Source organism: Balaenoptera ricei, chromosome 12 (genome assembly GCF_028023285.1).
Source record: "Balaenoptera ricei isolate mBalRic1 chromosome 12, mBalRic1.hap2, whole genome shotgun sequence".
Taxonomy (NCBI): domain Eukaryota; kingdom Metazoa; phylum Chordata; class Mammalia; order Artiodactyla; family Balaenopteridae; genus Balaenoptera; species Balaenoptera ricei.
This window is the reverse complement of record NC_082650.1, coordinates 42851574-42866065: the sequence shown is the minus strand read 5'-3', so window position 1 is coordinate 42866065 and position 14492 is coordinate 42851574. Positions and strand designations below refer to the sequence as shown.

At 36.7% G+C, this 14492-nt stretch overlaps 1 protein-coding gene across 2 annotated transcripts in view; it reads right to left on the bottom strand.

Annotated features, from left to right (window-relative positions):
- MCM9 (minichromosome maintenance 9 homologous recombination repair factor) overlaps positions 1–14492 on the bottom strand; it is an 84857-nt gene that overhangs the window by 27242 nt on the left and 43123 nt on the right. For both annotated transcript variants that reach the window (XM_059941327.1, XM_059941328.1), the window contains exon 8: positions 6087–6261. In XM_059941327.1, coding sequence (XP_059797310.1) covers positions 6087–6261 — 175 coding nt within the window. The remainder of the gene's footprint in view (positions 1–6086; positions 6262–14492) is intronic.

The following is a 14492-nucleotide window of genomic DNA, read 5'->3' as shown; positions in this document are numbered from 1 at the left end:
GGATATTATTTAAAGCTCCCAAGGGAAGATAAAGGGGGCTGCAGGCATTATAAAAGGTATTTATAGGTAAGCCCTAGAACAGGCGTCGTCAAACTACAGCCAGCAGATCAAATCCAGCTCACTACCTATTTTTTAAGTAAAGCTTCACTGGGAAACAGCTACACCTATTCTTTTACATATTGTCTATGGCTTCTTTATTCTGTCCACATCATAGACATATTGATGCAGTCATATCGTCTACATTAGCAGAGGTGAGTAGTTGCAACAGAGACTATATAGCCCACAAAAGCCTAAAATATTTACTATCTGGACCTTTATACAAAAAATTTGCCAACCCCTAATGTATAACAAGAATGCAAACCTTCCTAAATGCCAAACAAATAGAAAAAGAAACAAAGTTTTTTAAAAAATGAAACACTTAAAAAAAAAAAAAAAAAGAAACACTTGACACCAAGCATATTGGTAATACCAATAAACGTAAATGTGCTTAACTCACATTAAAAGAAAAAGATTTTCAGGTTACTTGTAAGACAAAGCAAAGTAAAATAAAACCAACTTTATGCTGTATACAAGAGAACAAATTGCAATCAAAAGGCTGAACATAAAGGAAGAGGCAGATATATTAGGCAAATATAAATAATATGAAATCAGGAGTTGTGACCTTGATACCAGGCAAGGTAAAATTCAGGCCACACAGCATTAACACAAACTGCAAATGCTAAAGCCACAGCAACTACCTTGATAAAGCAGAAACTTTATGCAAAGCTTCTGATGTGAGAAATGCAAAGAGAAAACAACAGACACACAATAATAATACTTTAACAAAACACTTTCAGCCTAAGACACATCAAACAGACAAAAGGTAAATAAAGATATAGATGACCTCATAAGGTATAGTTTATAGGTGTGTGTGTTTGTGTGTGTGTGTGTATCTGTGTGTGTGTGTATCACATTCTGATTATAAAGAATATAACTTCTCAAGCAAAGATGGGCCAGTAATGAAATTGTTCTAACATGAGGCCACAAAGAAAAAAAACTCATGAAGTTCCTTAAAGTAGAAATAATACAAACAACATTCTCTGACCACAATGCAATAAAACCAGAAATGAATAGCACCATTGAAAAACAAATAATTTTCAAAAGGTCCTTCTACCTGGAGGTTAAAAAACTCTCTAAAACCTTGAGAGAAAGGGGATGTACAAACCAAAACTGCAGAATTTATAAAAAATATATAAATAATGAGAACACTACATATAATAATTACAGGATACCATTAAAACAGTGCCAAAGAGCATATATATTATGCTATCTTTTGCATAAGAAAGAGGGGAGGTGCGCATGCACGTGTGCACAAACACCCACACATGTGTTTTTGATTATTTTTGCTAAAACGAGGAACATAGGAAGGATAAATCAGAAACCAAGGTTTATGAAAGGGATAGGAGAAAACAGAATGGAAGGTGAAGGGATATGAGTGTAACTTCTTTGGTATAATAGTTTTGACTTTTGAAATATGTTTTACAAATTCAGAAAACAAAATTAATCAAAAGGCAAACTCTAAAAGTGTACACAAACATAGGTTTAAAGACCTGTTTCCAAAAAAAAAAAAAAAAAAAAAAAAAAAGACCTGTTTCCTAACTGTATACCAGATCAGTAATACGACCACACAAAGAAAAGCATTAATTCAAATAACTTTTGAACATGCACTCTGACCATATATAACCTTAGTGGAATATACTCTAAACCCAAAAAGAACTGCAAAGAAGGCTTAAATATTACTTAGTTTCTTTGTGGTTGTTGTTATTGGCAATGGTGTTGGGGTAATAATTCTGAAACTATTTTGGAGAATCAACTGAGTTTATAAACACAAGGAGTCCCTGTGAACACCTTCATATACAAATGAAGTAAGTAAGTTTGGAGAGTCATAAGTATCTTCTCACCCTCACTTTCCTATTGGCTAGAAAACTCTTTTGAAAAGTACATAAATGGTTGTACAACAATGTGAATGGGTTATATTTTTTCAAATTTGTATATTATTTTTTATTGTGGTAAAAAATGCATATCATAAAATTCACCATCTTAACCATTTCTAAGTGTACATGCAATAGTGTTAAATGTGTTCAAATTGTTGTGTGACCAGTCTCCAGCACTTCATCTTGCAAAACTGAAACTGAACTGCAAAACTGTTTTCCATGGTGGCTGCATCATTTTATATTTTATATTTCCAATAATCCACAAGGATTCCAGGTGCTCCAATTGCTCCCCACCCTCACAAACACTTGTTCTTTTCTGTTTTTTTGTTTGTTTGTTTGTTATGGTAGCCTCCTAACATTGTGTGGTGATATCTCATTGTGTTTGATTTGCATTTTCCTAGTGATTAGTGATGCTGAGCATATTTTTTTTTTTTTTTGGCTGTGTTGGGTCTTCGTTTCTGTGCGAGGGCTTTCTCTAGTTGTGGCAAGCGGGGGCCACTCTTCATCGTGGTGCGCGGGCCTCACTATCGCGGCCTCTCTTGTTGCAGAGCACAGGCTCCAGACGCGCAGGCTCAGTAGTTGTGGCACACGGGCCTAGTTGCTCCGCGGCATGTGGGATCTTCCCAGACCAGGGCTCGAACCCGTGTCCCCTGCATTGGCAGGCAGATTCTCAACCACTGCGCCACCAGGGAAGCCCGCTGAGCATCTTTTCATGTGCTTGCTGGCCATTTGTGTATCATCTTTGGATAAAAGTGTATTCAAGTTCTTTGCCCAGTTTTTAACTTGATTATTTTGTGTTGCTGAGCTGTAGGAGTTCTTTATATATTCTGGCTATTAACTCCTTTTCAGATACATTATTTGCAAATATTTTCTCTGATTCCACATGTTAATTTTTCACTCCATTGCATCCTTTGATGCTCCGAAGTTTTAAATGTTGATGTAGTCCAAATAAATAAATACATACATAAATAAATCTATCATCTTGCTAATTATATTCTCTTTGTCTCATCTATTCTTTGTTCCCTTTTTCTTCTCTTCCTGCCTTCTTTTGGATTATTTATGATATCATTTTACCTCCACAACTTACTTATTAGTTTTAGTTTTGTCTCTTTTATTTTCTAGTGGTTGTTCCAGCATTTACATCTTTAATTGATTACAGTCTACCTTCAAATAATACCATACCACTTCAGGTAGAGTGCAAGGCCATCACAGTTAGTCTGGGGATTGGCACTGCTGTTGTGATCTTTACCCTTAGTGCAGCACAGACTTCAAATTCTTTCTGTGCTGAGCTGTCATTACCCTGTGCTTCGTGTGGCGGTGTGGGGCAGAGCTGGAACGTTAGCCTAGGAGTTTCTGCTCCACCTTCAGCTTTCAGCAGTTCCTGCATACTCGCACCAGCGGGGTCTCATTCCGCACGCCAGTGCCTTCCCCAGTGGCAGACTGCTACTGCGTGTTACTGGTGTTAGGCTTATTTTGGGGCCAGGTTGGTTCTTGGTCTCCTGGTCTTAGGCAGGCGCTGTGTACCTACTCTTGGAGGGGACAGACCAGAGAGCTGTAAGGCTTCCTGTCCCTCCCGCCTGTGGCAGCTGAACCCTGCCATGTATCTGTGGTGGGTCTCAGGCAGGAAGGGTCTTTCTCTCCCTTTCCCAGTGGCACGGACCTCTGCTTTGTATTGGGTCAGAATCCTGGACCCGAGAGATTTTCCTGCTCTTCCCTTAGGAGATGATGGCTTTTGTTTCTACTCTCCTACCAAAAGCAGCATCTTTTTGCCTGGCTCCTTTGGGAAGAAAGGAAGGAAGATTCTCTAACCTCCTCCTGAGGCAGAAGGGTTTTTTTGCTTCTAGCCTTCCTCCAGAGGCCCCGGGGATGAGAGGGTTTGTGGCCCTGGCCCCAGTGAGTTAAAAATGTTGCTTCATATGAAAGATGTGTCTGGAGAAGCAGCAGGGCTTCGTGCCTAGTACCCAGCAGCAATCCCCCCTCAGGCCTGCATGACTGATGAGGGCAGGTGAGGCACCTGTGGAGACCCAAGGAGGAAGGGCTTACAAGTGAGAACTCCCCTTGTGCTTGGGGCTCCCAGTTATTCTAAACTGATACCCTATCCCATATTTGGACTTCAAGGAATTTAAAATTTTTTAGTTATTTCCTCTTACTTGCTTCTAGGGCAGCCACCACTTCCTCTCATGCTCTGTCAAAGGTGAACAGTCTGTGTGGCTCATCTCTCCTAGGAGGGGCTTGTCACACTTTGGAACTGAGTTCCCTTGATTTCCTTGTAAACTCAGCCCTCTGATACATTCGGAAAGTTATGACTTTTGTGGGCTCTCTGGATTTTTCTCATTAGGATGAGAGTGACATGCTCTTACAGCTTTCTACATCCTAAGTGGAAGAAGAACTCAGGCTTATGTTTTGCATGTCTTTGCTTTTTTATTTCATTTAAAAATTAAATTTTATGTTATAAAAATATTGCTCTGTGGTGGATTGAAAAACAATAAAACTGGTCCTTCACCACAAACAGTACGAAAAGCAGCACTGTTCCAGTGCATAAAGTAGTCATGGTTATGACAAGATTGTCCAATCTGAGGGCACACTGTTTAGCTACAAGAACATTTCTTTTGGACCTTATGACATACTTATGGATATAGCACAAAAGGTCCATACTAATTCACATTTAGCAGAGGGTAAGGCAGTAGGAGTGGTTAATAAAATATTTTCACTTCCAAAGATTTCTTCTGTAGACTATCATATAGTGCTGCTAATTTTCTCCCTTTCTAAAACAGGTTCATAGCATTTGTCCCAATTTTCCCTGATGTAAGGGTTAATTATTTAGGAATCTTTCAAAATGTCTCAGATTGCCTCTGGAAAAGGCATATCAAAATAAACCATAGGTTCTACCAACCAGCAAAGGTGCTAATTAAATGGAGACATAATGAGGAGAGAAAGTAGCCTTGAAGACACTTAGTAAACTGTATCTCTAATTTCCCCTGATAAAGAGTTTAGAAGCAATCATTATTTTAAAGTATATTCTCTTACAACACTTTCATTATGGACTTATCCCTTTGCTGCTCTTCAGTCTTTCCCAACAAAATACTGAACACCTCAAGGATGGTGTTGTATCCATCTTTGTACTTCTCAGGGTCTAGCCCAGTGCCTGGCATACGCCAGGCTCTGAATGATTATATATTAAGTGAAATGAATAGATTTGATAATGGTTCTGCCTAGCTTTTTCGTGTATCTTCTTCCTCTGGGGTATATCCTTCTCTTACCGCCCTCTCCCCTTTCCTTTTTTGTGAGTGTATATATAGATCTCACAGAATCCCTATTTACCAGTGTCTGCCTGGCTCCCAGATACCCACTACTGTTTGAAGACTCTGCTGGCAGCCCTTTTTGCCTGATCAGCTGGCCTCACATCTATAATAGGAGCCTTAGGACTGAGATACTTCTGGCTCTGTTCTTTGCTTGGATGACCTGGCAGCCTGCTTGATGGTCAGCCTTTGTAGCCAGGTAAGTTTCCCATAACCACCTCAGCGCCTGGGTGAATGGATTTCTATCTGAACCTACCTAAGTTTCCTCCTCATTGGTCACGTGCAGCCAGAGACTCACATACCTGAACCTCTGAGTCTCCTTGAGTCACAGTAGGTACTTCATCTTATGCTAATATGTATTATTTAGGTTTCTATATGCAGTGATAAACCTTCCATTAGGATATATAAGGAGAATGCCATCGAAAGCAGAAATTACATTTTTTTTCTTTTCGAATCTCTCAAAATTCCTAACATAGTACTATGCCCAGAGTAGACACACAATTACTAAATGAAAGGATGAGTTGAATGCTGCATTGAAAGCTCTTCATAAGTTCCCTGCAAGAATTAAGTCAACTTACATTTATACTTTAGCCTTCCCTTACTTTTTCTCAACACCTCAGTTTTACTTCTTCACGTATCTCCATGGGAAGACTGATGAGTGTTGAACGGTGATAACTGATAATCTCTTAGAGGATCAAACATATCTTGCAGTTCAATATGGTTCACATTTTCCCATAATCATATATTATGATTACTATTCTATTACTATGATTACTCACTATTCCCATACATTTTAAAGAAAAGAAACTCTTACCCAGCCTTAGCAACACTTATGGTTTGTTGCTCCATTGCTTCGTGGATACTGGTTCTGTCATGCTCTTTGAGGCTATTAAACTCATCAATACAGCAAAGGCCTGCATCTGCAAGGACTAATGCCCCAGCCTCCAAATTCCATTCTCCTGAGTCTTTTACAGCAGTTACCGTCAGACCTAAGGAAACAAGCAAGCTATGTTAGCTTTTATTTTCGAAAGCATATCTTATAACTATGAAGGTAAATAAATTCCTATATTTTAAAGGGAAGGGGATAGAGTCAAGGCTTTAATTTCTACCAACAACAGATGGCATCAGGACAGCTACTTCAGGTATCCATTCACTGGAAGATCTCAGGAGATTCTATGTTCTGAAAATCTAATATGTGTTATTGAGTATTTTGTGGCAGACAGAAGTCCCCAAATTTTCTGCCTCTCCTTGGCAGGTACGCTCACTGAGCAGTCTAAACTTTTAGACGGAGCAAACAGATCTCCAGAGATCTTATGACAATAAGTGCTGAACTATACGCTGTTTACAGAGAAGAGTCCAAAGACAGAGAACAGTAGATACTGCAGTCCAATGATGAAAACGAAACGTTTGCTGCCAGTCACAGTGTGAAGGAGAGGATTCCCTTCATAAGTATTATCAGATTTTGAGTCATCCTTTATACCAGTCAATAAAGCAGAGCTGGTCAAAAGCAAAGGCTTTGGAGCCACCTAGACTTGGATTTGAACCTTGGATCTGTCATTCTGGCTGTCATATTGTAGACAAGTTTCCTAATACAGGCATACCTTGTTTTATTGAGCTGTGCTTCACTGCACTTCACAGATTCTGTGTTTTTTACAAACTGAAGGTGTGTGGTAACCCTGAGTAGATCAAGTCTACTGGTGCCATTTTTCCTACAGCATTTGCTTACTTCATGTCTCTGTGTCACATTTTGGTAATTCTCGCAATACTTCCAACTTCTTAATGATTATTGCATTTCTCGTGGTGATCTGTGATCGGTGATCTTTGCTGTTACTACTGTAACTGCAGGTGTGGCGGGAATAGTCAGAGAACTAGAATTAGAGGTGGAGCCTGAGGACGTGACTGAATTGCTACAATCTCATGATAAAACTTTATGAGGAGTTGCTTCTTATGAATGGGCAAAGAAAGTGGTTTCTCGAGATGGAATCTACTGCTACTGAAGATGCTATGCAGATTACTGAAATGACAGCAAAGGATTTAGAATATTACAGAAACTTAGCTGATAAAGCAGCAACAGGATTTGAGAGAACTGACTCCAATTTTGAAGGAAGTTCTACTGTGGGCAAAATGCTACCAAATATCGTCGCACGCTACAGAGAAATCATTGGTGAGAGGAAGAGCCACTGATGCGGCAAACATCCCTGGTGTCTTATTTTAAGAAACTGCCACGGCCACCCCAACCTTCAGCAACCACCACCCTCATCAGTCAGCAGCATCCACATCGAGACAAAACCCTCCACCAGCAAAAGGATTGTGACTTACTGAAGGCTCAGATGATGGTTTGCATTTTTTAGCAATAAACTATTTTTTAATTAAGGTATGTACTTTTTTAAGATATAATGCTATTGCAGACCTAATGGACTACAGCATAGTATAAACATAACTTTTATATCATTGGGAAACCAAAAAATTCATGTGACTTGCTTTATTGCAGTGGTCTGGAACTGAACCTGCAGTATCTCTGAGGTATGCCTGTATATCCAGGCCTCAGTTTACTTATCTATAAAAAAAGGATAACAATAGAAAATACTTAACAGATTCTTAGATATTCAAATAGAATATAAATAAAGCTCTTTAAAAGGAGCACAATGAGTAATTATAATAACTACTGTTGATAAAAATTGATAAACCTCTGGCTAGACTGATCAAGGAAAAAAAAAGGAGGAGGCACAAGTTATAAATATCAGGAATGAAAGAGGGGACATCACTATAGGCCCTAAGGACATTGAACTAATAATAAGGAAATACAATGAATGACTCTATGTCCTAGCTTAGATGAAATGGTCAATTTCTTCGAAATATATAAACTGCCAAAGTTTATCTAAAAAGGAATAGATAACTTGCAAAATCCTGCATCTACTTTGAAAATTGATTCTATAGTTAAAGACGCTGCAAAACAGAAATCTACAGGCTGAGATGACTTCATGGTGAAACCTACCAAACAGTTATGGAAGAAATAATACCAATTATACCAAAACTTTCAAAAATATAGAGAAACAAGGAACACTTCCTAACTCATTTAATGAAGCCAGCATTATCATGACACCAAAAACAGATAAAGATATACTAAAACTACACACCAGTACTCCTCATTAATATAGATGCAAAAAACCCTGAAAAAATAAAAGTAAATCAAACAATACATAAAATGATAACAGATCATAACTAAATGAAGTTTACCTTGAGAATGCAAGGCTAATTCAACATTCAACTATTAATCACTGCAATTCATCATATCAACAAACTAAGGAAGAAAAAGCAAACCTCAACAGATACAGAAAAAACACTTGATAAAACTCAACAATCATTCATGATTAAAAAGAAAAGAAAAAAAATCTCTCAGAAAGCTAGGGAACAGAGGGAACTTCTTCAATCTGAAAAAGGGTATTTACAAAAATCCTGCAGCTAACATACTTAATGATAAAAGACTGAATGCTTACCCCCAAGATCAGAACATGGCATGGAGATCAGCTCTCATCACTTATTCAAAATATACTGGAGGTTCTAGCCAGCAAAATAAAACAAGGAAAAGAAATAAACAATGTACAGATTGAAAAGAAAAAATTAAAATTGTTTATATTTGCAGAAAATATGATTACGTAGAAAATTCCAGATAATCTACCAAAAAAATACTAAAACTAATAAGTAAGTGTAGCAATGTTGCAGGGTGCAAGTCAATATACAAAAATCAACTATCTTTCTATATATTAGGAAAAAACAATTAGAAATTGCAATTTAAAAATAATATATTTATAATATTACCCCAAAATATGAATACTTGGTTATAAATCTTAAAAAAGATGTGCAAGATCTGTGTGCAAAAACTACAAAACATTGATAAAGGAAATCAAAGATATGTAATCAAATCAAGAGATATTCCATGTTCATGGAATGAACTGAAAACTCAATACTTTTAAGATGTTTCCCCAAACTGCTCTATAGATTCAATGCAAGTCCTAACAAAATCTTAGTGGGATTTTTGTTATAGAAATTGACAAGGTGATTCTAAAATTTATATGGAGAAGCAAAGAAAATAGAAGAATCAAACTGAAAAAGAAACTAGGAGGTCTCACATGACCCAATTTCCAGATTTACTACAAAGCTGAAGTAATCAATTTTGTGTGGTATTGGAGAAAAGATATAGACAGACAGAATAATGAAATAGAATAAGAGTCCAAAAATAGGCCCACAAATATATGGTCAAGTAATTTTTGATAAAAATGAAAAAGCAATTCGATGGAGGAAGGATACTCTGTTCCACAAATGGTGCTGTAATAATTGGATATCCTTATGCAAACAGAAAAAAAAAATCAATATTTCTCCATACCTCACATTTAATACAAAAATTAACTCATAATGAATTAAAGACCTAAATGAAAAATGTAAAACTTTTAGAAGAAAACATAGGAAAAAAGCTATGTGAGCTCCTCTGGTTTCTGGTGCAGCACTTAAAGAGCTTAGAAGTTGCTAATCCATCCTAAAAAGTGAAAACCTAAACAAACTGAAAAATCAACAATTGTTCTAAGATCCATCAAAAAAAATGAGCTCACAGGGCAAACTGCTGCCCCCAAATTGGAAAGACAGAGAATTATAACTTACCAGAACAGAAGCCTCTATGGGCATGAGCACTGGGACAGGAAACCCTGAACTGTAACTGACAAATTGCTGGAGCCTCCGTGTGGACAACTCTGAGAATGAAAAATTCCTTAGGAACCCAGTCATGGAGGGGGTGGGTACAGACACTTTTGTGAGTTTTACCTCCAAGAGCTCTACCAGGTTCTCACATTGAATATCAACAATTTGTCTCTGACATTGTAAACAGAGAGATTAAAAGTCTAAGAAAAAATCAAAAAGAAATTCTAGAGATCAAAATCACTAGAGATGAAGAATGCCTTCGATGGGCTCACTTGTAGAGGGGACATGGCTAAGGAAAGAATCTCTGAGAATAAGGATACTCAGTGGAAATTTCCAAAACTGAAAAGTAAAGAGAAAAACATGGAATCTAACAGAACAGAATATCCAAGAACTATGGAACAACTACAAAAGGTGTAACATACATGCAGTGTATGTAACGGGAATACCAGAAGAAGAAAGAGAGACGGAACAGAAGCAGTATTTGAAGCAGTAATGAGAAATTCCCAAAATTAATGTCAGACACCAAACCATGGATCCAGAAAACTCAGAGACTATAAAGCAGGAAAAACACTAAAGAAACCATACCTATGCATATGATTTAAACTTTAGAAAATCAAAGGTAAAGAAAAAAGTCTTGAAAAAAGCCAGAGGGGGGGGAAAACCACCTTACCTATAGAGGAGCATAAATGAGAATTATATCCAACTTCCCCTCAGAATATTTCAATACAATCTAAAAAATACATTACGGCAAGACTAGCATTCAGAAGTGAAGATAAAATCACACTAAGTTCTGCACTGGTTGGATAACATCCAGAGCAGGAGTCAGCAAACTATGATCTGTGGGCAAAACCTGGCCCAACCACCTGTTTTTGTAAAAATCGTTTTCTGGAACACAGTCATGCTCATCATTTACATATTGTCTACGGCTGTTTTCACACTACAATGGCAGAGTCAAGTAGCTGTGACAGACATTGAATGGCCCTCAAAAATCTAAAATATTTATATCTGGCCCTTTACAGAAAAAAGTTGCTGACTCCTGATGTACAGTATTAATATCTACATTGAGACATCAAATTTTAAAAGAAATACTAATAAAAAAGAAAGTAAATAATGAAGGACATGGAAATAATGCCACTTAAAAAGTAGTTTACTGCATAGGCTATGATTAGCCTGAAACAAAGATTTAGAGAAGAGAAAGTAATAATTATTACATATTTAGAGAACTATCCTATGGAAGAGCAATTAGGCTAATTTGGGGTGGCTTCAGAAGAAATAACTGAGACCAACGTGCAGAATTTTACAGGGAACTACTGGAAACCTCGAGGTATTTAAAAAGGAATGAGCTACCTTGCAAAGTAATAAACTTTTCGTCAAAGTAATCTTTAAGTAAAAGTGGAAAGTCCACTTATCAGAGATAGTGTAGAAAGGTATTCATGCAATGAATAGGTGGCTGAACAACGCGAAATTAGAAAACACCGAGATGAAAGAAAATGAAGATACAACATACCACAACTAATGGGATGCAGCTAAAGCAGTGCTTAGAGAGTAACTTATAGCTATAAATGTCTACATTAAAAAAGAAGATAGATCTCAAATCAACAATCTATACTGCCACCTTAAGACACTGGAAAAAAAGCAGAGCAAACTAAACCCAAAGCAAGCAGAAGAAAGGAAATAATATATAACAGAAACTACTGAAACAGAGAATATAAAAACAATAGAGAAAATTAATGAATCCAAAAATTGACAAATTTTAGCTAGACTGACCAAGCCAAAAAGAGAGAAGAATAAAATTACTAAAATCAGGAATCAAAAAGACGGGACATTATTAATGACTTTACAGAAATAAAAAGTATTACAAAGGGACACAACAAATAACTGTATATCAACTAATTAGATAATTTAGATGAAATGGACAAAACTCTAAAAAGACACTACCAAAACTGACTCAAGAAGGAAAAGAAAATCTGAACAGACCTATAATAAGTAGGGATTGAATTAGTAATTTAAAAACTACCCACAGAGAGAAAACCATACACAGATGGCTTCACTGGTGAATTCTACCAAACATTAAAAGAATCAAATATGAATCCTTCACAAACCCTTCTTTAGAAGTAGAAAAGGAGGAAATACTTCCTAACTCGTTCTCTATGAGAACAGTATTACCCATACACCAAAAATCAAAGTAAAGACCAATATCTCTTATGACTACATATACAAAAATCCTCAACAAAATACTAGCAAACCAAATCCAGCAATATATAAAAAGGACTATATAACCATAACCCAGTGAGATTTATCTCAGGAATCCAAGATTGGTGGTATAACACCTGGAAATCAATTAATGTAGTATCCTCATATTAATAGAATTAGGGACAAAAGGCATATGATCATCTCAATAGAGGCAGGAAAAGCACTTGACAAAATTCAACCACGCTTCATGAAAAAACACTCAGACCAGGAACAGAAGAGAACTTCTTCAACCTGATAAAGGACATCTACAAAAAACCCAGAACTAACATCATTCTTGATGTAAGACTGAATGCTTCCCTGTTAAGATCAGAAACAAGACAGGGACGTTCACTCTCACTGCTTCTATTCAACACTGTACTGGAGGTTCTAGGAAGGGCAATTAGGCAAAAAAATGAAATAACAGACATCCAGAGGGAAAGGGAGAAGTAAAACTATCCCTGTTTGCAGATGACATGATCTTACATATAGAAAATCCTAAGGAAACCACTAAAAACCACAACAAATGAGTTCATCAAGGTTGAAGGATACAAAATCAATTTTTAAAAATCCATTGTATCTCTATATACTTGCAGTGAAGAAAACGAAAATATAATTAAGAAAGTAATTCCATTTACAAAGCATCAAAAAGAATAAAATACTTAGGAATGAATTTAACAAAAGAAGTATATAAAACTTATACTGTGAAAAGTACAGAACGTTGTTGAAAGAAATTTAAAATGACGTAAATGAAAAACACCCCATATTCACTGACTTTTTTTGCTCGTGCTTTTTATCATCTCTCAAAAATACTGCCTAATCAAGGGCCAGAAGATTGATTCCTGTGTTTTCTTCTAAGAGTTTTATACTTTTAGCACCTTACGTTGATGTCTTTGATCCAGTTTGAATTATTTTTTGCATATGGTGTGAATAGGGATCCAAATTTATATTTTTGCATGCGGATGTCCAATTTCCCAGCAGTAACTTTTGAAAAGACGATTCTTTCCCTAATGAATTGTCTTGGAACCCTTATCAAAAATGAATTGACCATAAATGTATGCGTTTATTTCTGGACAATCAACTCTGTCCTATTGGTCTATATCGTTATGCCATTACCATATTGGACTTCATCAAAATTAAAAGCTTTTGTGATGCAAAAGACACCCCCAAGAAAATGAAAAGATAACCTACACTACAGGAGAAAAATTTTGCAAACCTGGTAAATACAAGTCTCTTATCAGAGACTATATATTCTATATATATTTAGAATATATAAAGAACTCACAATCTAATCATAAAAAAGACAAATAACCCAATTTTTTAGATGGCTAAAGGAGCTGAAAAGACATTTCTCTACAGAAGATATACAAATGGCCGATAAGCAAATGAAAAATGCTCAACATCTTTAGCCACCAGGGAAATGTAAATCAAAACCACAGTGAGAACCACTTCTCACAGCACCCATAGGTATAATCAGAAAGACAAAGTAACAAGTGTTGGTGAGGATGTGGAGAAATTGGAAAGCTTATACACTGTTGGTGGGAATGTGAAATGGTGCAGCCACTCTGGAAAACAGTCTAGTAGCTTCTTGTTACCACATGATCCAACAACTCCACTCTTAAGCATATACCCAGAAAAATGAAAACATATGTCCCCCACAAAAATTTGTATACAAATGTTGATAGCAATATGTCTGTTATTTAAAAAAAAATCACTGTGTAATCATACCAGGGGTATTTGGAGATAGATTCTTTGCATGCTGGATTCAAGGCCTTAACAGGCACAAATTCTACCAACAAGATCTACCAATTAATTAGCTATTAGTTCATTGTGAACCCTTTCCACTTCCTATCCTTTCTAGTTTTCTACCTTTTCTAAATAACCTTGCATATAAGGCCTCCAATCTCAGGAAGCTGACTTGCCTAGCTTCCGTCAAGCGTGACTCCATCTAACGTCATTTGTCTCTATAGTAACCGACTAAAAAAGCTGCTGTGCTTAGCAGAGGCTTTGTGCAAGCAGTGGTCCAGACTAGAGATGTTTTAAAGACTTGAGTCCCCTCTCTACTTACCACTGAATTCTTCCTGGTACTAGGAAAAGGAGAGAGACTCTGACAAACAGGAGAGGTGGAGGGTGAAAGAGAAAAGGACAGAATGTAAAACATGAAGGACAGTGGACTACAAGTAGAGACTGAGTTCAAAAGGAAACGAGTTTAGAAGGAGCTTCATTTATAAGAGGACTAAGAACACATGGTTAAAAACTAGATACAAGAAACAGAATGTAATTATCAAGCATTTCCATC